Consider the following 19,115-nt stretch of genomic DNA (forward strand, 5'->3'; position numbering starts at 1 on the left):
ACATACGGGCACCTCTCTGGTTACCAGCGGTCACAGTCGAGTCATCTGGGTGTCAGGGTTAAGCTAGGGAGCGGAGTGAGCGGGGGGACTCTGGGTTTAGGGGCTGTCAGAGCCTCGGCTGCCCCCAGGCCCCGGCCACCCTCCTCTCCCCGTCCCCCCAGAAGCCGACCTTCTGGCCACTGTCCCCTCCCCTGCCCCCGCAGACGCTGACCCCTGCTCCCTGCCCCCTCCCCCCCAAGACGCTGACCCCTGTTCCCTGTCCTCTCCCCTCCCCCCATAGATGCTGACCCCTGCTCCCTGTCCTCTCCCCTCCCCCCCAGATGCTGACCCCTGCTCCCTGTCCCCTCCCCCTCCAGACGCTGACCCCTGCTCCCTGTCCTCTCCCCTCCCCCCATAGATGCTGACCCCTGCTCCCTGTCCTCTCCCCTCCCCCCCAGATGCTGACCCCTGCTCCCTGTCCCCTCCCCCTCCAGACGCTGACCCCTGCTCCCTGTCCTCTCCCCTCCCCCCATAGATGCTGACCCCTGCTCCCTGTCCTCTCCCCTCCCCCCATAGATGCTGACCCCTGCTCCCTGTCCTCTCCCCTCCCCCCCAGATGCTGACCCCTGCTCCCTGTCCTCTCCCCTCCCCCCATAGATGCTGACCCCTGCTCCCTGTCCTCTCCCCTACCCCCCCAGACGCTGACCCCTGCTCCCTGTCCTCTCCCCTACCCCCCCAGATGCTGACCCCTGCTCCTTGTCCTCTTCCCCCCTCCAGACGCTGACCCCCTGGTCACTGGGGCCCCAGGCGCGCCCATGGACGTGCATTGCCATGACGCGAACCGGGACTATGTCATCGTGACCTGGAAGCCCCCCAACACAACCAAGGAGAGCCCTGTTATCGGCTACTTCATCGACCGGTGAGTGTCCTGCTCCTCCGGGGCTGGAACGTGCCTGAGGCGAGTCTCCTCCTGGACAGTGGGCACGGGCATCTTTCTCATCTGAAGCGCGTGATGCCCTCTGTGGGTGTAGGTGCTTCACGATGCGGTTGCTTACAGCTCCTGGCTGGGTGGTTGGAAAGCATCACCTCCTTGGCAGGGCCTGGTGAGCCCTTGATTCCTCTGTGTGCTGACGGGGCTCCATGTGCCTGACCACCACTAATCCCAGCCTGCCCCAGGCTGCTTGCAGCCTCCTCAGGCTCTGCTCAGGTCCAGCTGGGGATGCCGCGGGTCCAGCCAGAGGTCCTTGCTCAGCTCTGTCCCTCCCTCTGGGGCTAGAGCCCCGCATAGTGATGTGTAGATGAGGACGCCAGCTCGTTCACACCCAAAGGCCCAACTTCTTGGTTAAATAGTATTTTCTTCTTGTTTCCGAGTAGAACATATTGATGTTCTAATGCACAAAATATTGGGATTTGTCTTTGAGTAATAACGTGATGGTAGGTCATCTCTGATCCAAAAGGAGTTTTACCTTTCTTGTTCCTTTACCTGGAACGGAGCTCTGATCCTGGGAGGGAGACCAAGGGAAGCTGCGAATTTACTGGAAATGCAATTTATCATCCATTCACATCAGTGGATGAAATTACAGTCAAAGATCATGAATTCAGAAGTAAGAGAGAAGGGTATAAGCTATTTGGTTATAAGAGGATGGTTCTGGGTAGGAATTTAAGGTTTTTGTGTAAAATGCATTAGCATAAGGGGGTTATTTCAGAAAAGAGCAACCAGCTCTTTTTTTTTTTTTCTTAATATTGGTTAAATTCTCTTCCTCATCCAACATGTATGTCTTGGTCCTTATGTATTGGTTCCATCCTTTGACTTGTTTTCTACATGAAAGCAAAATGGATACAGGCATTCCAGGTCTTTTATCCATATAATACACACCCTATAGCAAAAGAGATTTTCACTAGTTAGTCTAGCCATGGGGTTTCGAAGAGTTGGACTCGGCTGAGTGACTTCAGTTTCACTTTTCACTTTCCTGCATTGGAGAAGGCAATGGCACCCCACTCCAGTACTCTTGCCTGGAAAATCCCATGGATGGAGGAGCCTGGTAGGCTGCAGTCCATGGGGTTGCGAAGAGTTGGACATGACTGAGCAACTTCACTTTCACTTTTCACTTTCACACACTGGAGAAGGAAATGGCAACCCACTCCAGTGTTCTTGCCTGGAGAATCCCAGGGACGGGGGAGCCTGGTGGGCTGCCATCTATGGGGTTGCACAGAGTCGGACACGACTGAAGCGACTTAGCAGCAGCAGCAGCATCCAACAAAGCTATGTGTTTATGTAAAACATGTACCATCAGGGCGAAAATTTGATATGCTAGGGTCAGACTTACATTGTTCAGGGTTTAGGTTGAATTAATAACAGAAACCAAAACAAATCGGGAGACGCTCTCCTGTTGTAATTGTATATGTGTGTATAATGTATGCTGTTGTTGTTATTCAGTTGCCAAGTCATGTCTGACTCTCTGCGCCCCCATCCAGCACACCAGCCTTCCCTGTCCCTCACTTTCTCCCTGCTGCTGCTGCTAAGTCGCTTCAGTTGTGTCCGACTCTGTGCGGCCCTATAGATGGCAGCCTATCGGGCTCCTCCATCCATGGGATTTTCCAGGCAAGAGTACTGGAGTGGGGTGCCATCGCCTTCTCTGCACTATCTCCCTAAGTTTGCTCAAACTAATGTCCATTGAGTCAGTGATGCCATCCAACCGTCTCATCCTCTGTCGTTCCCTTTTCCTCCTGTCCTCAATGTTTCCCAGCACCAAGGTCTTTTCCAGTGAATCGGCTCTTCACATCAGGTGGTCAAAGTACTGGAGCTTCAGCTTCAGCATCTGTCCTTCCCATGAATATTCAGGGTTGATTTCCTTTCGGATTGACTGGTTTGATCTCCTTGCATACACGTATTAGACTGATGCAGTTGTTACTCTCTGTTCTCTTTTGTAATCTGAAGATGCGAGGTGGGAACTGACAACTGGGTACAGTGCAATGATGCCCCCGTGAAGATCTGTAAATACCCCGTGACTGGACTCTTTGAGGGAAGGTCTTACATATTCCGTGTGCGGGCTGTCAACAGCGCAGGGATCAGCCGGCCTTCCAGAGTCTCCGAGGCCGTGGCTGCCCTCGACCCTGTTGACCTCAGAAGGTTACAAGGTAGGTCCTTTGGAGTTCAAGGTCTGGCAGGTTTGTGTGGCTTATTCTTTCTCTTTCCCCCAGCTTGGCTCTGAGCCTTAAGAGAATCCTCAGGGCTGAACATGGCACAACCGTGGCCCATGGGCTCCGGGAAACCTTCGAGGTCACATTAGGAGTGTGGACACCAGACTTACGTTTCCACCTCGAAAGGAAGATTCTTCATTGTCCTAAGGCTTTTCACTGAAATCAGTTAAACTGGTTCAGAATTAGACTTTTCTTTGTCCTCTGCTTCTGTCAGTTCAGTGGATAATGAGAGTTGGAAGGTGCTGAAGCCAAGCCCCTCTCTCTCTGAATTTTAGTTTCATGTGGCTCAGATTCCTCAGCAAGATTGTGTCCTTAATGATGCTCCTTAATGACGTTTGAAGTGGTCACTGCATTGTCCTGAGCTGCATGGGGTCTTGAATCCGGTACAGAGAGCTGAGAAACACTGGCTCTCCTTAAGCCCACTTCCAAAACACCAACTCAGACCACCTCAGCCTAGTGCAGATGCTGTCATTGTAATGCAGAGGCTTTCTGGATTTAGATTCAGCACCGACCTTTCTCTCTGCAGCCGTCCACTTGGAGGGAGAGAAAGACATCATGATCCACCAGGAGGACCTTGAAGGTGAGGCGCTTGGCACCACTTCCTTTTGGCTGTTTTTGGCTGAGGGGTTTAGGGCTGTGATTAGAGAGTGGAGGGTATGCTCTTCACATGTAAAAATAAAGCCTTTGGGCCCAGCTTAAGGTCATTGAATCAGGAAGATGAGCCGGCAGAGGGTAGGGCTGAGAGAGGAGGCCAGCGGAGTCCTGGCTTCATGCAGGTCATTCCAGCATCTGCAGGGGCCATGGAGCGGCCTGAGCCCTGAGTCCTGGCCAAAGAGGCAGTCCTTTACCCAGGACTACATGCCTGAACAGTATTCTTTTCTTTTTTTTTCTTTTAAAGCACAAATTTTATTTCTAGCATTGTAACTAGGAGGGACTAGTTTTCCCATCACACAACGTCCCCGTGATTTGAAAGTTTGCATTTCCTTTTGAGTACTGGCTTTTCTGAACACTTCTCCTGGATATTCCCCCCTGCTGTAGGAAGATCGATTTGCTGAGGAAGAGAATCCTGCATCGTTAACCTGGGATCCAAAGATTTTGACTGGAATTATGATTACTGTCCACAGAGGACAATGAATGAAAATTTAAACATGAAAACACTAGCTTAATTTGGAGCTTCCGTCCAGGGAGGTGTACTTCTGAGCTCTTTTTAAAAACAGCCCAGGTTCTTTCCCTGGAGAGCTGCAGAGTCAGAAAGTCAGAGGTTGATTTTCCCATTTGCTCCTCAATCTGCCCCCCAAACACTGTATCTTCTACCCCGTAAAAATTTTCCTTTAGTGTCTCAAAATGAACATGTGTCTCTCAGAGGAACTCCTTGACGAATTTTGGTTAATCCCACGGTAACATTAACATCTCCATTAAAACCTCTTCTTCCAGAAAAATGGAGAAACTGAGAAGGAAGCCCAATAAATAAATAACAAAAGAAAATAACTTAGGAGAGGCTGACAAAATGACCCCCTGTACAACCGAGAGGGATTTCCATGGTGGCTCACTGGTAAAGAATCTGCCTGCCAGTGGGGTCGCAGAGTCGGGCCCGACTTAACAAGAAAGCACCACCACCAAACAACTGATGAAAACATATGTCTTTGAATGAATGAAAATGACCCTGACGATATTAGAACAGATGTTTCTTAGGACACCAGCGTGTACAAAATATGCATTTTTGACCTGAGAGAGGAAAAAGAAGCTCTTTTTCTTCTAAAGGTATCAGTGAGGGGAGGACTGATCTTAGTTACCCTGAGGGGACACATGAGAGTTCAAATAAGGTAAAAATAACCTAAAATGAAGGGGTGTAAGTTGGCTGGATGGCATCACCGACTCGATGGACGTGAGTCTGAGTGAACTCTGGGAGTTGGTGATTGACAGGGAGGCCTGGCGTGCTGCGATTCATGGGGTCGCAGAGTCAGACACGATTGAGCGACTGAACTGAACTGAAGTTGTTATATAAAGTGAAAGTGAAAGTCGCTCAGTCGTGTCCAACTCTGTGATTCCATGGACCATACAGTGCATGGGATTCTCCAGGCTAGAATACTAGAGTGGTAGCCTTTCCCTTCCCCAGGGGATCTTCCCAATCCAAGGATCCAACCCAGGTCTCCTGCATTGCAGGCGGTTTCTTTACCAGCTGAGGCACCAGGGAATCCCCATATAAGTTGCTACATAGATGCTGAATATCCAGGATGAAATCTGCACTGTGTAAAGGTTACTGTGAAAAGCGGGTGTGTGTGTGGGGGAAGTAATATTTCCTGACACACTTTCAAAATCAGGACTGCACCCCTCTGGGCAGAACAGCTAACCTCTTGAAACATAGATATGCATGTTCTGGGGTTGAAACAGCCAGTGATTCACTAACCACCAAATGAAGAGATAACCCATTTCCAAAGACTTGCTTTTCCAGCTGATTCCATGGGAGTGTGTCTTCCAGACACAGTAGGTCTTCTTTCTAGGTCTTCTAAAGCTACAGAAAACACCTTTTGTGTTTTGACTCCTGTTTCCTCGTAAGAAGGCAGGGTTTCATACCAGCTGGTTATGAGGGCTGAGGCTCAGACACTCAGAATCGTTGGAGTCGGTAGGTTGATACAGCCTGGAGTTCAGCCTCACGGGCCTCAGTTGTTATGTGAGGCTTTGCATGTGGGCACAGGCAGTGTCCATGGTCTGGAACAAACCAGGTATGAAACAAAGACACTTACACAGGGATCGGAGAGTTTGCTTGCCTTTCTCATTTTAAACAATGAATACCTCTTCCAATCTATAAAAGTCTTTAGTGAGAGAAAGAAATGCCATGATGTTTTCAAGAAAACCATTTCTGGGTTCAAAATGGGCTATGAGGAACTTCTTCCTTTTCTACCCATATCTCTTTTCTTCATCTAAGCTGAACTTTCTTGGCATTGCTTTAACTAGAAAAGTGCTGGCAAATGCCATTTGTTTTAATGAAAAAAAAAAAGTTATTTTTGTTGGCTAACAAAGTGCTCTTCTGTTAGTTCAGGGTATTTTTTATGTTTATTGTTTAGCTAATTTTTATCTAATCATTTTAATTTGGTTACTATCTTCCTGCAAACATTTAAATTAATACCTATGCTCTTCTCTTAATATCATTTAGCTTTTGCAACCTTTCTTGAGTGGTTCCCTGGAAGAACAGATACTTCATTCTTAGAAAGATGAGAAGAGGCTCTTGCAGAAATAATGAGATTGTTTCCATCCTGCTAATTATACGTCCAGGCATTCACTGCCCTGTCCTGGGCCAGGTCATCTGTAGCCAGCAAGCTGAGCTCATCCTTTGCTCTGAACGCCGCAGACTCATTTACAGTCGTTCATTCCTGAATCCTGTCTTCTCGGGTGTTCTAAAACTTCCCAGTAAACTTTATGTTTCACTGACTTAGCTGAGAGTCTCCTGGGCAGGCTGTGGAGGCTGGGGCTTCGCTGGGTCTACAGAACAGAAAGCCAGAGTTGGAGTCAGGAGACCCGGGCTGGGCCGCTGGTGGGCTATGTGATCCCAGGGAGGTGCTGGGTTTTCCTGCGTCCCTTCCTGGGCTGCCTTTGCACGTCGCGTGTCTGCATTCACCGGTGCTCACGTGGCTCCTCAGAACAGCCCAAGAGCAGGCTGTGATGCTCAGGTGCGGCTGCGGGCTGATGGCTGCCGCCATCACCACTGCGAGCACACCCCCTCTTCTGTTTCGCCTCCATTCGCTTCTCTCTCTCTGAGGTGCCTCTCTGTGGTCGGAGGGTCAGTAACAGACCTCAGCTTCTGTCCATGGTGCCCCCTTGGCTCCTGGGGCCATGTAGAGACCCCTCCTCCTCTGCCGGTCTCAGGGGCTCAGGCTGGTGCCAGGGGTCTGGATGACAAAGTGTGCTGCCCCGATCGGGGACTCCCTGCTGACAGGGAGGGTTCTTCCTTCTTGCCTGGGCTCAGATCAGGTGCTTCTCACTGCACATTCCTCTGGGCCCTCGGGTCTGACCGTGCGGGAGAGGCCAGTCTGCACTATCTCCCGTGCTCCCGCTGCGGCGTCATCCGCGTGGCTTCCATCCTTCCTGCGGTTTGTCCCTGTGTTGTCCAGTGCCTCTGAGATGAGCCAGGACTCAGTTTGGAAGCAAGGCTGTGTTGCCGGGTTCAGGGTCTCTCTGGGTGAGGATGCAGCAGGTGGGCCCGGGGGCCCTGCTCTGCCTGCATACTTGGCATCTTCTGGACAAACTCTGGCTCCTTGTCTGAAACCCAGCCCACTTGCCAGACGCTGCCGGGTAAGACCAGGTTGTGCCTCGGCGTCCTGTAAAATGTGATGAGCTTGGTCTCAGGGCTCTTGATGAAACAAACCCAGGCTTGTGTGTGCTGTCTCTTGTATGCTGTTTCTATGCAGCCAGGCAGCTCCTTGCCGGCAGCAGAGTCTGGAGGGAGCAACTGGATACTGAGCAGGGCTCTGAGATGTCCCCGGGGATGTCTGAACCTTTTTAATCATGTGCTAATCTAATCAGAAGCTCATAATATTTTGTATCGCAGTGACTGGGACTGTGGGTCTGGAGAGCCTCCACTCCTTACGAGAAGTTCTCATGTCCAAACATAACACCACTGACACTTAACGTTTTATTAGAGAGAGACATGTGGCAGAACAGAAGTAGTGGGCTGCTCTGATGCAACGTTCTATTATGGCTGCTTGCTAATGGATATCACATGGGAATGTCAAGTATACAGACCTGGAAGGCAGTGCCTGTGGTGTGGACCAGACCTACCCGGGAAGGTGGGGGGAAACCACATGCTTTGCTAGTTGATGTATAGTCTCAGTGCTTTGAGGGCGTCATGCAAGGAAACCAGCAGAGAGGCCCCCACTCCCTGCTGCAGAGCACGGTTGCTCATACCTTTTCTGCATAGACTCCCCTCCCAGTTAGAGCTGCATGTCTGGTTAAATGCCCTATTTCTTGGGCTTCTCAGGTGGTGCTGGTGGTAAAGAACCTGCCTGCCAATGCAGGAGACAGACACAGGTTCAATTCCTGGGTCGGGAAGATCCCCTGGAGGAGGGCATGACAACCCACTCCAGTATTCTTGCCTGGAGAATCCCATGGATGGAGGAGCCTGGTGGGCTACAGTCCGTGGGTTCCAAAGAGCTGGACTTGACTGAGCGTCTGAGCACACACGCACGCCCTGTTTGTTCTGGGTGAACCCTCCCCTCCCACGTCCAGTTGAAATTCTGGATGAGCTTTGGATTAGATTCTGTTCTTACACACTGGCTTATACTGGGAACAAAAGTACTTGGATGATCTTCACCCGTTCATTACACTTTGGCTCTGGAGAAACAGTTCTTGCCATTTACTGACTTTCCCAAAATAGAAATGGAGCAAAAGCTGACCCTGACACTTGAGTCCTTCAGGGCCTGTGAAGCAGCTGAGGGGCCTGCTCCAGGATGGGCTGGGGGAGCGGGGGTCCTGCTCTGGGATGGGCTGGGGGAGCGGGGGTCCTGCTCTGGGATGGGCAGGGGGAGCGGGGGTCCTGCTCCCGGATGGGCTGGGGGAGCAGGGGTCCTGCTCTGGGACGGGCTGGGGGAGAGGGGCGCCTGCTCCAGGATGGGCTGGGGGAGTGGGGATGGGCTTCGGCCAGTGCTCATGGTGTGGACTCCTCCTCCAGGCGAAGTCCAGATCCCAAGACCTCCCACCAACGTGCATGCCTCGGAAACCAGCAGGACATACGTGGTTCTCAGCTGGGACCCCCCCGAGCCCCGGGGCAAGGAGCCGCTGATGTACTTCATTGAGAAGGTATGCACCGGCCGGCTTTCCAGGAGCAGTGAGTCTGTCGGGTCTGCCCAGGCGCTGAGCTGCGGGTTCTCAGGATGGGCGGCTCTTGGATCGGTCATCTCAGAGACTCCACGCGGTTTTCCATCGAGAAGCTGCAGGCAGTGGCTGGGCCAGCAGTGCCCGCGCAGTGCTGTGGTGGACGTGGCCTTGGGAATGTGGCGGGCTCGGGCCCTGCGGTCTTCGTGCGGGCCAGTCGGCCCCCCAGGTCCCCGCTGCGCATGAGGGCCTTCTGCTGGGGGAGCCTGCAGTGTGCTTCCTGCTGGAACATTCTAGGCCCCAGGTTCTGAGGATTTGGGACATAGGGGGACAGTGGCCTCTGCTCTCAGTTTGCTTATAAGCTGAGTAATTACTCAGTGGTGGCGATCGCATTGAGCAATTCACACTTCAGATGGTGAACGATTACACAGAGTCATTGCTTTTAGGTCTGGACGCACACAAAGAAAGAGTGTGTACACAGTAAATGCACACCCCCACCTAAATCCCAAACACGTGTCTTTACTACACACCACGTGCCCTCCCTCCTGCTTTGCTCGGCCGATCGCACTAAAATGCAGCTTGTGACCCACTCATGCAAATCGCTGACCTGTGACTGGGTTGTGGGCTGTTGAAAAACCCTGTGTAGCCACGTGAATCCTGTAACTGTGGTTTCATGATACTGACTTTATATTACAATATAACATACAATCCAGTACACATAACATACAAGTAGAGTCTATAACATGTGGGCAAATGTCTCACCCCGTAATGACGTAAAATACCACAAGGTGAAGCGAAGCAGAGCGAATATGACCAGTTTTCAGGCTCCAGCAGATATAACGACCCTCAGCTTTCCCCGCTTATCTGCAAGACTTTCTTGTGTTGCAGAGTCGTGGTAACCTCTTTGTTCTGAGTCTAACTTATAGTTCTTGCCTCATGAAAATCCCAGATGAAGGGCTGGCAGAGGAGGAAAGGTGTTTTCTCTCCCCCTCTTCAGGGATATTTCCTTATCTACTTACCCAGAGCTGGAAAGGTCAAGTTTCAGCAAACATATTTAAAAATCTTAAAAAATTTTTAGATATATTAAACCGAAATATAGTTTATGTATCATATCATGTTCTTTTTGGAAAGGAAGGCACATCTCCAGAGGGGGAAAAATTACATTAGGCATGCAGTCCTGGTTTTTAAAGTAATTATCAGTGATAAAAATTAAATACACTATAAAAAATTTGGAAAATGCATAGATGTTATATAGGACAAAATGAAAATCACCAACAATTTGATCATGTAAAATAGTCATTATTAACATGGCACATGTTTAGTCCTTTCCTCTGCAGGTATTTGTATCTTGGTATATCGAGCCCGTAGATATGGGCTTCTCAGGTGGTGCTAGTGGTAAAGAATTTGCCCGCCAGTGCAGGAGACACAAGAGACTCGGGTTCAGTCCCTGGGTCAGGAAGATCCCCTGGAGGATGGCATGGCAACCCACTGCAATATTCTTGCCTGGAGAATCCCATGGACAGAGGAGCCTGGCGGGCTACAGTCCATGGGGTGGCAGAGAGATGTGACTGGAGCAACTTAGCACCTACATGCACACATATTGTAGATATGGTTGGCATGCTGTATTACGTTTAACAAAATGATACACTTTCTCTCACCCCAGTGAAGGTCTTTATACAATGACTGAAGTGGCTACATTTAATACATATGTGTCATTTTGAATCATAATGTATCTATGATACTGCATTATTTAGGGAGGTGTCACTCTGTGACTACTATAGTAGCTGGGAAACGGAAAATTTTAAACTGAGTGTGAGAAGTTATGATGGAATTTTCTGCATCTACTCAGTTAGCTCTGTTTACAGTTCATTTCACCTTTACTAGAACTACAACCTATGTATTGATTCCCTAAAATTTTCCATCATTTATTGGCTTTCACATAAAAATTTTCATTGTTAACATATCCAGCTTTGGGTAATTTCTCAGCCCTTTCTCCAAATTGGCTTCCTTTTCCTAATATTCAGAACAGGGGTGTTGATGGACTCAGAGGAGCCGTTGGCTGTGGTCTCCCGCCCTGTAATCTGGGAGCCAGAGCCGAGCTCCCCCTGGGATGCGGGTTCAGGGACCGTGGCTCCCATCGGGCCCTTGTCTTCTCAGTCCATGGTGGGGAGCGGCAGCTGGCAGCGGGTGAATGCCCAGACAGCCGTGAGGTCCCCCAGATACGCTGTCTTCGACCTTGCTGAGGGGAAGCCGTACGTGTTCCGAGTGTTGTCGGCAAACAAGCACGGCCTGAGTGACCCGTCGGAAATCACTGCCCCCATCCAGGCCCAGGACACTATTGGTGAGCAGTCCCTGCACGTGACCCATGTGCGAGATGGGCCCAGGGCAACCTCATGCAGGACAGCGAATGTTGACAAAGACAGTAATGTCACCTGTGGGTTAAAATTCAAGTTGCCTTAAAGTTTCGTTGTACTAGAGTTGATGATCTCTCTGCCTTGTTTTGGTCAACATTTCTCCCAAGTCCCATCTTCTTTTTATGAAGCCAATAAATGGGTTAGAAATATTTTAAAACAGCAACACAGCCCTACATGCACTAGGGTTCTGGTCTGAGTGCTTGAGGTTCTGTCTCTGAAGATGTCTAGTATGGATTAGAGGGATGCTGACTTGCACCAGGGGAGAGCTCCGGGGTTGCAACATAGTTTGATTTGAGGCCCCTGCTGAGTCTCTCCAATCTGCTGGAAATGTGTCCTGTTTCTTAAATGGCTAGCTTTACACCCCAGTGTAGAAAGCACGTGTGTCACTGGAGGGGCACGCTAGAGGGTCTGGACCAGGACGGGCGGGGGCGGGAGACTCTGTGATGGGGATTCTTTCTTGGGCAGCCAGGCTGGCATTTCGGGACAGAGCGCGAGGACTGACCAGCACCTCCTGGGCCCCCTTCTCTACTCTGTCCTCGTTGTCCAAACCTCACCGAAGCCCCCAGCCCTGTAGATGAGGGGGCTGCGGGCCTCTGGTGTGGCCCCTGGCCCTGATGCTGCTGGGCCTGTGCGCCTGTCTCTGCAGTGGTGCCCTCGGCGCCTGGCCGTGTCCTCGCGTCCCGGAACACTAGGACCTCGGTGGTCGTGCAGTGGGATCGGCCGAAGCACGAGGAGGACTTGCTGGGCTATTATGTGGACTGCTGCGTGGCCGGCTCCAACGTCTGGGAGCCCTGCAACCACAAGCCCATTGGCTACAACAGGTGCGGCCACCTGGCTCCCCCTACCCCTGCCCCCGCGTGAGCAGGAGAGGCCCAGCCCAGGACCGGGGCCCTTGGCTCGGGCCGGGGGGACCCTGCAGGCATCCACGCTGCGGGCATCGACTCTGGGCCCCCGTCAGAGTGCAGCTTCCTCCAGCCCTCAATCTGGGGCCCACCAATGGTGACGGGAAGTAATAAGCTATAACTGCAGATGAGATGGATGGATGTTAGGCGCTCGTGAGACACTCCAAACAGTAAACGTCCTTCCAGTCCCAGTGGCTGTTTCTGGTGTGTTCAAGGCAATTTCTGTGTCTGTTGCAGGACGAAGGGCTGGCCCTGGCCATCACACCCCTGGTTCATGTTTTCCAGGTTCGTGGTGCATGGCCTCACCACCGGCGAGCAGTACATCTTCCGAGTTAAGGCCGTGAATGCCGTCGGCACTAGCGAGAACTCGCAGGAGTCGGACGTCATCAAAGTCCAGGCCGCCCTCAGTAAGTCCTTCTCGGGCGGCTCTGCGCCAGCTCCTGGCTCTCCACTGCGTCTTCATTTCTGCAGGAGTCAACTGTGATGATGCCATTTGGAGCATTACATGAGGGGGAGTGTGCTGTGAATTGTTGAGCAGAGAACATGCGGTTGCATGGAGCCCTCTCATCAGTTGCCTACTTGGCTTGCAAATGCCAGGGTGACAGGGGAAAATGATGACTTGCATTAAAAATAGGAAATGGTGTTAGAGATCACATTGATTTCCAGGCACACATGCCCACATTAAAATGCATGCTGTGGGGTGTGACTGTTTCCTGTCAAAATAAGATGCTAAAATAGAACATCAGTGGCCTTTTCAGCTATTCTTAGTTCAAGGAACTTAGTCATTCCAGAAAATTTCAAATGTTTATGTAACTTTGTGGCTTTGTTCATAAATGGTGATCTTTAGAAATTAGTATATTGATCACACTGAACAATTTGAGTGTTAGCTTGTAGCATTGTGCACTAGGAAACTTGATCTGTGCAGCTCTGCGTTTTATAATGGTTTATAATTATTTCATACAAAGTGTAAACACAAGGCTTAAAAGTACCTATGAACATTTTGAAACAAGATCATCTCTTATACACATTTTGAATCAGAGTATTGATATTATTTTTACTTCAGAGAGACATATTTTGCTCTTTATTTCTGTCTCCATCTAAATCTAAAAGCATCTTCAGAAATTATGATCTCCCATCTAACAGTAAATAATGTTACTGGAATTTCCAAGGAGTCAAATCTGATAATACTTAGGTGGGCAATATCGTGAAACATTAACGCTGCTTTTATTTTATGGTCCTTGTCTTAATCTGTCAGTTTTTCTCAGGAGGGACTTTCAAACATTACCACTTGCCTCTTCAAGTCATTCCTACTAAAGGAAAAGGAAACTAAACTACAAGTCATTCCTACCAAAAGGAAACTAAACTACGTTTTAGTCCCATAATAGGGGCAGCTCATTCCCGGGCAGCTGTGTTTGGGTATCAGTGGGGGTGTGTGCCGTGGGGTCTTCAGAGTCAAGCAGAGGCAGCGACATCCTTGCCAACCTGATGGGAAAAGATGGTCCATTTCCAAACACGGCAGTCAACGGGAAATGAACTCGTGCTCATGTGACCTAGTCTGAAGCTTCTGTGACCGTGTAGGAAGTTAAGGCTCACTGGTCTAAGGGTACTGGTCATCGCCGGCCATGGGAGGCTTGGTTGTCCTTCACAGGCACAATGAGAAAGCTGCTCTCCCAAGCTTTTCCTTAGAGGAGTGGGGAGAGTCTGTTACTTCACACGTCCAGGCCAGACTGAAATAATTCTTGGCTCTTGTATTATTCAAATATTGGAAGATCTGTGTATGTATTGGAAGGTGTGTTTAGAGATTGCATGAACATGTATGAGAGGCTCTTACTCATATTTCTTAAGCCTCCTGTGTGGACGGTGGGTTCTTTACCACATGTTTCCCTTGGGAAGCCCTTTATAAAACCATTCTCTTTAAAGGAAGCAGCAGAGACGAGGCAGGGAGGCAGGGGGGGAGGAGGGTGCAGGGCCGGGGTGCCGCCCATTGGGGAGAGGTGGCCATGGGGGGCTTGGGCTGAGGCGCTGGGATGCGGGTGACTTTCCCGCCGTGTTTCCTGCAGCTGTCCCTTCCCACCCTTATGGGATCACCCTCCTGAACTGTGATGGCCACTCCATGATCCTGGGTTGGAAGGTGCCCAAGTTCAGCGGCGGCTCCCCCATCCTCGGCTACTACATCGACAAGCGGGAGGCTCACCACAAAAACTGGCACGAGGTCAACTCCTCGCCTCTCAAAGAGAGGATTCTGACGGTGGGTGCTCGCGGGTTCAGTTCCTCTTGCCAGGCGAATTCTCCCTGGGCACAGAGTCCCCCATCTAGTGTCTCAGAGTTCAGTGACGTTAGAGAATTTGACACAGAAGCAAAGATGAATGAAAACAATTCAGTGTGAGACCTGAGGCCCTTAGGAAGCATCTTCTTCTGAGAAGCAAGGAGGAGAGCGAGGCGGTGGGCTGCTTCCAGGGGCTGGTGGGCTGGTAGTGGTGCTGGAGGCAGGAGGCTCCGTCCTCGGGGCAGGAAGGGCGGAGGCAGTGGAGAACATCGCTGCTGGGCCTGTGTGTGCCCGTTTCCCAGGCCCACGTGTGTCCAGGCTCCTCAGCGAGTCACTTGCTCCGGTGTACATCGCGTCCGGGTACAGGGAATCGGGGCCATGAGGACTTAGGGCGAGAAAGACCGAGAGTCAAGTCCCAGGCGAACCCTCGGCCACTGCTCTTGCGTCCGGAGCCCCTACTCATGAGCCGCCGCTCAGGGTTTCTCGGAGAGAAATAAGCGAGGCGCTTTTTGCCCACCAGGGTACCAGGGCGACACGGCCATGTGCCCCGCCCCGACCCTGCTCTGACCCTGGCCCCTCGTGGCTCCCGTCTCTGAGTCCTGACTTCCCTACCGGGTCATCAAGTCGTCCCTGAGGGAGGGCGTATGGAATGCACAAGGCAACCATGTGAGAGGGAGAGTGGGGATGGCCCGGTGGCAGGCGGGCTGCACTCCCTGACCAGCCCCTCGATCGCCTGGAAATGCTTGCTTCCCCTGATGGACAGTGGGTGGTAATGCAGCTTCGTTTCGCTGAATAATTAGAAGTTGAGTAGAGCGGATTTACACTGCTGTGTACAGCGCAGTGATCCAGTCACACACACACATAGGCGTGTGTCTGCCCCTTTCCCTCAGAGGTTATTACAAGGCGCTGAGTAGAGTCCCTGTGGTCGCCGCTCACCTGTTTCACGCACAGGCGTGTGTATGTCAGACGTTGATCCCAGTCTCCTGACTTACTCTTCCCTTTCCCCTTTGGTGACAGTAAGTTTGTCTTCTGTGTCTGTGGGCTCAGTGTTAATGTAGGCATCCTCTGAATAGGTGGAGGGCTTGACTGAAGGCTCGCTCTATGAATTCAAAATTGCCGCTGCCAACATGGCAGGGATCGGGCAGCCATCAGACCCCAGCGAGCTGTTCAAGTGTGAGGCCTGGACGATGCCAGAACCAGGTAAGTTGGCGGGGGGCTGGTCTCCTGGACACACAGGGCTGCCCAGAGGAGGAGCCTTTTGTGGTGCAGCCTCCCCAGCCAGCAGATGCTCAGTCCCCCTCACAGGTTCTGACACCACCGCCCCCATGGGCCAGGGCTGGGCATCAGGTGACCTGCCCTGTGTCCGGGCAGTGGACACATAAGCCAGGCAATGACAAGGGGGCATGTGAGGTGGGGGGCCATCCATCTCCACTGCAGAATGAGCCCGGCTCCCCTGAGTCAGAGATGCTTCGGCCAGAGGCTGGTCCAGGGTGGACCTGCTCCAGGGTTCGGGGGAGCCCAGCTCCTGCGAGGAGGCGGGAGCCGGGACCGGCCTGGGGCAGCCGGATGCCCCTGGCTGTGTGTTTGTTCCGGAACCCCTCCGAGAGCACCCAGGAGCCCGGGGTCTCTGGTTCTGAAGGGTCTTGTTGTCAAAGATCTGCATTGACTCAGGGCTCTACACACACAGATGTGTTTTCACAAATTCGCAAGGACTGGGCATATCCGGAGAAACTGATCCAGCCCATCAGGGCCCGTCAGGGTGTCTAGCCCATCTGCGTCCCTCATGCGGTGGTTAATATGCTCACGTTTTGAACAAAACCGAACAACATAAAACAATAAACCCAAAGTCGAAGCCTAAAATATCAGAAATTCTGAGGCTCAAAATTTTCAATTTTGGGGCCAAATTATATTGTTTTTTCCCTTCTTTTTTGGGCAGGTAGGGAGGGGAGTTGTTTTAGTGATATTAATTTTTGCCCCTTAGAAAAGTCAGTGAAAGAGAAAGCTGTGGAAGTTCCCTGAGGCTGTGGGGGTTTAAAGTGATTAGTCAGGGTGGGGCTGTGGCCCCTCCCGCTTTCACTGCTCAGGGCTCCTCTGGACCTGAGTTGGGGGGGGGGCAGTCAGCCCCACCCCAGCAGTGCTGTGGCAGTGGGAGGGGTCCCCTGGTGGTGGAGCAGGTGCCGGGTCCCCGGGTGAGTCCTGTGATGCTCGGGTGTCCAGGCAGACATGGGCGGGTACCGTCCTGCATGCCTTTCTCTCTGCGAGATGGGCCTTCGGGCCCTGGGCGAGCGTGGGGACTCGGGCGTCCGTGCATTTTCAGGCCCTGCCTACGACCTGACCTTCTGTGAGGTCCGGGACACGTCCCTGGTGCTGCTCTGGAAACCCCCGGTGTATTCGGGCAGCAGCCCCGTCTCTGGCTACTTCGTGGACTACAAAGAAGAGGACTCCGGAGAATGGCTCACTGTCAATGAGGCCACCACACCGCACCGCTACTTGAAGGTGACGCAGGCCCCTCAGGCCTTGTCTTCTGGGGAGCGGCTTCGTCAGGGTCTAGCTCGAGGCCCCCAGGGGCCGGCACATGTGACCGGGTACCCCTCCTGCTTGCCGGGGGTTCGGAACTGCCTGCCCTCTCCGGACCTGTGCAGCAACTACGTGTGGGGACCGTCTGCACAGGGCCAGCTTCCTTCCCCTGCCACCGCATGACCACCCCTGACGGTGCTGAGGCCTCACGGTCCTGGCTGCCTGGATGTGCCTTCCACAGTGACGGCTAGAATTACGTCTTTTCACACCGACTCTGTGTTTTATTTACTCGATTCATGTGATTGCTGATGGACGCCTATCTGATAAACACACACACGTACACAGTGTGAACACATCTGAAGAGTTTATTCTCCAGATGTTTCTATCTCCAGCTCCTGCAGTAGTCACTGGGGTCAGGCCAGTGGTGACGGGTTAGCAGTGACAGGTCAGGTCAGTGGTGATGAGTCAGTGGTGACAGCTCAGCAGTGACGAGTCAGGTCAGTGGCGCCTGCTCAGTGGTGACGGGTCTGGTTATTGATGAGGGTTGGGTCAGTGGCTCAGACCTGAGACCCCGCCCCTGGATCTCATCTCCCCTGCTGATCCCCTGACTTCTGCTTGGCTGGTCGACCTGGAAGAACATGATATTTATAAAAAGAAAGCATGTTCGTAATAAAAATGTGACGAAGGATGAAGTCATTTTCGTTTATCGGTTCGCGTGTGACCTTTCTTGCATCTCTTAAGGTGTGTGACCTTCACCAAGGAAAGACCTATGTGTTCCGCGTGCGGGCAGTGAACGCCAGTGGGGTGGGGAGGCCCTCGGACACCTCGGAGCCAGTGCTGGTGGAGGCCAGGCCAGGTGAGACTCGCCTGCTCAGCTGGCAACAGGCAAGACCTCTGGGTGGGGTGACCTGGGTTGGGGGACAAGCGGGCGTGTGGAGGGTGGGCGGGAGGATGGCGGGACTGTCGTGAAAGGACATGGTACGTGGTAAAGGATGTCTTCAGAGACACACCACATGCTCCGACACCCCAGGCGGAGAGGGGCATGTGAGGTCATCCCGAGGGGGTGGGGGTCTTCACTGGCAGCGGCAGAACAGCAGGCAAGCCTTGACAACGGTGTCTTAGGTTAAGGCTGAGTTTTGATCAGAAATTATAAAGCCTCTGGTAATTGTCTTGGTTACAAGTAGTGAGAGCGTCGTGGAGGGGCCCTTGGTGGGGAAGAGGGTGGGAGGTGAGCTCCCAGAACAGGAGACATGCTGGGAGGGGGCCCCTGCCTCCCAGAAGGGGTGGAACTGGGAACTGGAAGCCACGGCATCCCCGGGGGTCTCCTCTCCCTGAGACCAGCGAGGGTGGGTGTTCTGCCTCCGGCTCCATCGTCTTGGTGAGGAGGGTGTCTTCGAGCTCCCAGCTCAGCTGGCCTGTCTCCTCCGGCTCTGACTACTAAGGGACAGCTGTGAGCTGCCTGTGTGGGGCCAGGTGTCCAGCCATGTCCAGCACACCCTCCCTGACCCAGAGGAAAAGTGGGGACAGGAGAGCGGGGTGTGGGGAGACTGCTGTGACTGTGCTGCCTGGGCCCAGGGGTGGAAGTGACCAGACCCCAGGGGGAAGGACCGAGTGTCTGGATCTCAGCCCTAAGGGTTTCTTCAGGAGTGCCGGGTGCAGAAGGTGATGAGGGGAGAGCAAGCCTGCCCTCCTCTGCCCTCTGTCACTGCTGAGGGTGCACTGGCCGATATCCTGGGCGGATGGTCAGTGAAAACCGCTGATTCGATGTGCCACGCACTCTCTGCCGGGCCACCCCTTCTCCAGAGAGAGCCTGGGGTGGACGCCACATCCCTAAGTGCTCCCGGCTCCTCCACAGGCACCAAGGAGGTCAGCGCGGGCGTGGACGAGGAGGGCAACATCTACCTGAGCTTCGACTGCCCGGAGGTGACGGACGCCTCCCACTTCACGTGGTGCAAGTCCTATGAGGACATCGCGGACGACGACAGGTTCAAGGTCGAGACCGCGGGGGACCAGTAAGTTCCTCCCCAG

At 52.6% G+C, this 19,115-nt stretch overlaps 1 protein-coding gene across 1 annotated transcript in view; it reads left to right on the forward strand.

Annotated features, from left to right (window-relative positions):
• The window catches only part of MYOM2 (myomesin 2), a 65,052-nt gene that overhangs the window by 22,791 nt on the left and 23,146 nt on the right, over positions 1-19,115 (forward strand). The window contains exons 11-22 of the mRNA XM_052661439.1: positions 757-898; positions 2,918-3,117; positions 3,707-3,760; positions 8,846-8,973; positions 11,146-11,329; positions 12,049-12,223; positions 12,590-12,711; positions 14,365-14,552; positions 15,644-15,770; positions 16,888-17,066; positions 17,829-17,943; positions 18,943-19,099. Coding sequence (XP_052517399.1) covers positions 757-898; positions 2,918-3,117; positions 3,707-3,760; positions 8,846-8,973; positions 11,146-11,329; positions 12,049-12,223; positions 12,590-12,711; positions 14,365-14,552; positions 15,644-15,770; positions 16,888-17,066; positions 17,829-17,943; positions 18,943-19,099 — 1,771 coding nt within the window. The remainder of the gene's footprint in view (positions 1-756; positions 899-2,917; positions 3,118-3,706; positions 3,761-8,845; positions 8,974-11,145; positions 11,330-12,048; positions 12,224-12,589; positions 12,712-14,364; positions 14,553-15,643; positions 15,771-16,887; positions 17,067-17,828; positions 17,944-18,942; positions 19,100-19,115) is intronic.

Source organism: Budorcas taxicolor, chromosome 24, assembly GCF_023091745.1.
Source record: "Budorcas taxicolor isolate Tak-1 chromosome 24, Takin1.1, whole genome shotgun sequence".
Taxonomy (NCBI): domain Eukaryota; kingdom Metazoa; phylum Chordata; class Mammalia; order Artiodactyla; family Bovidae; genus Budorcas; species Budorcas taxicolor.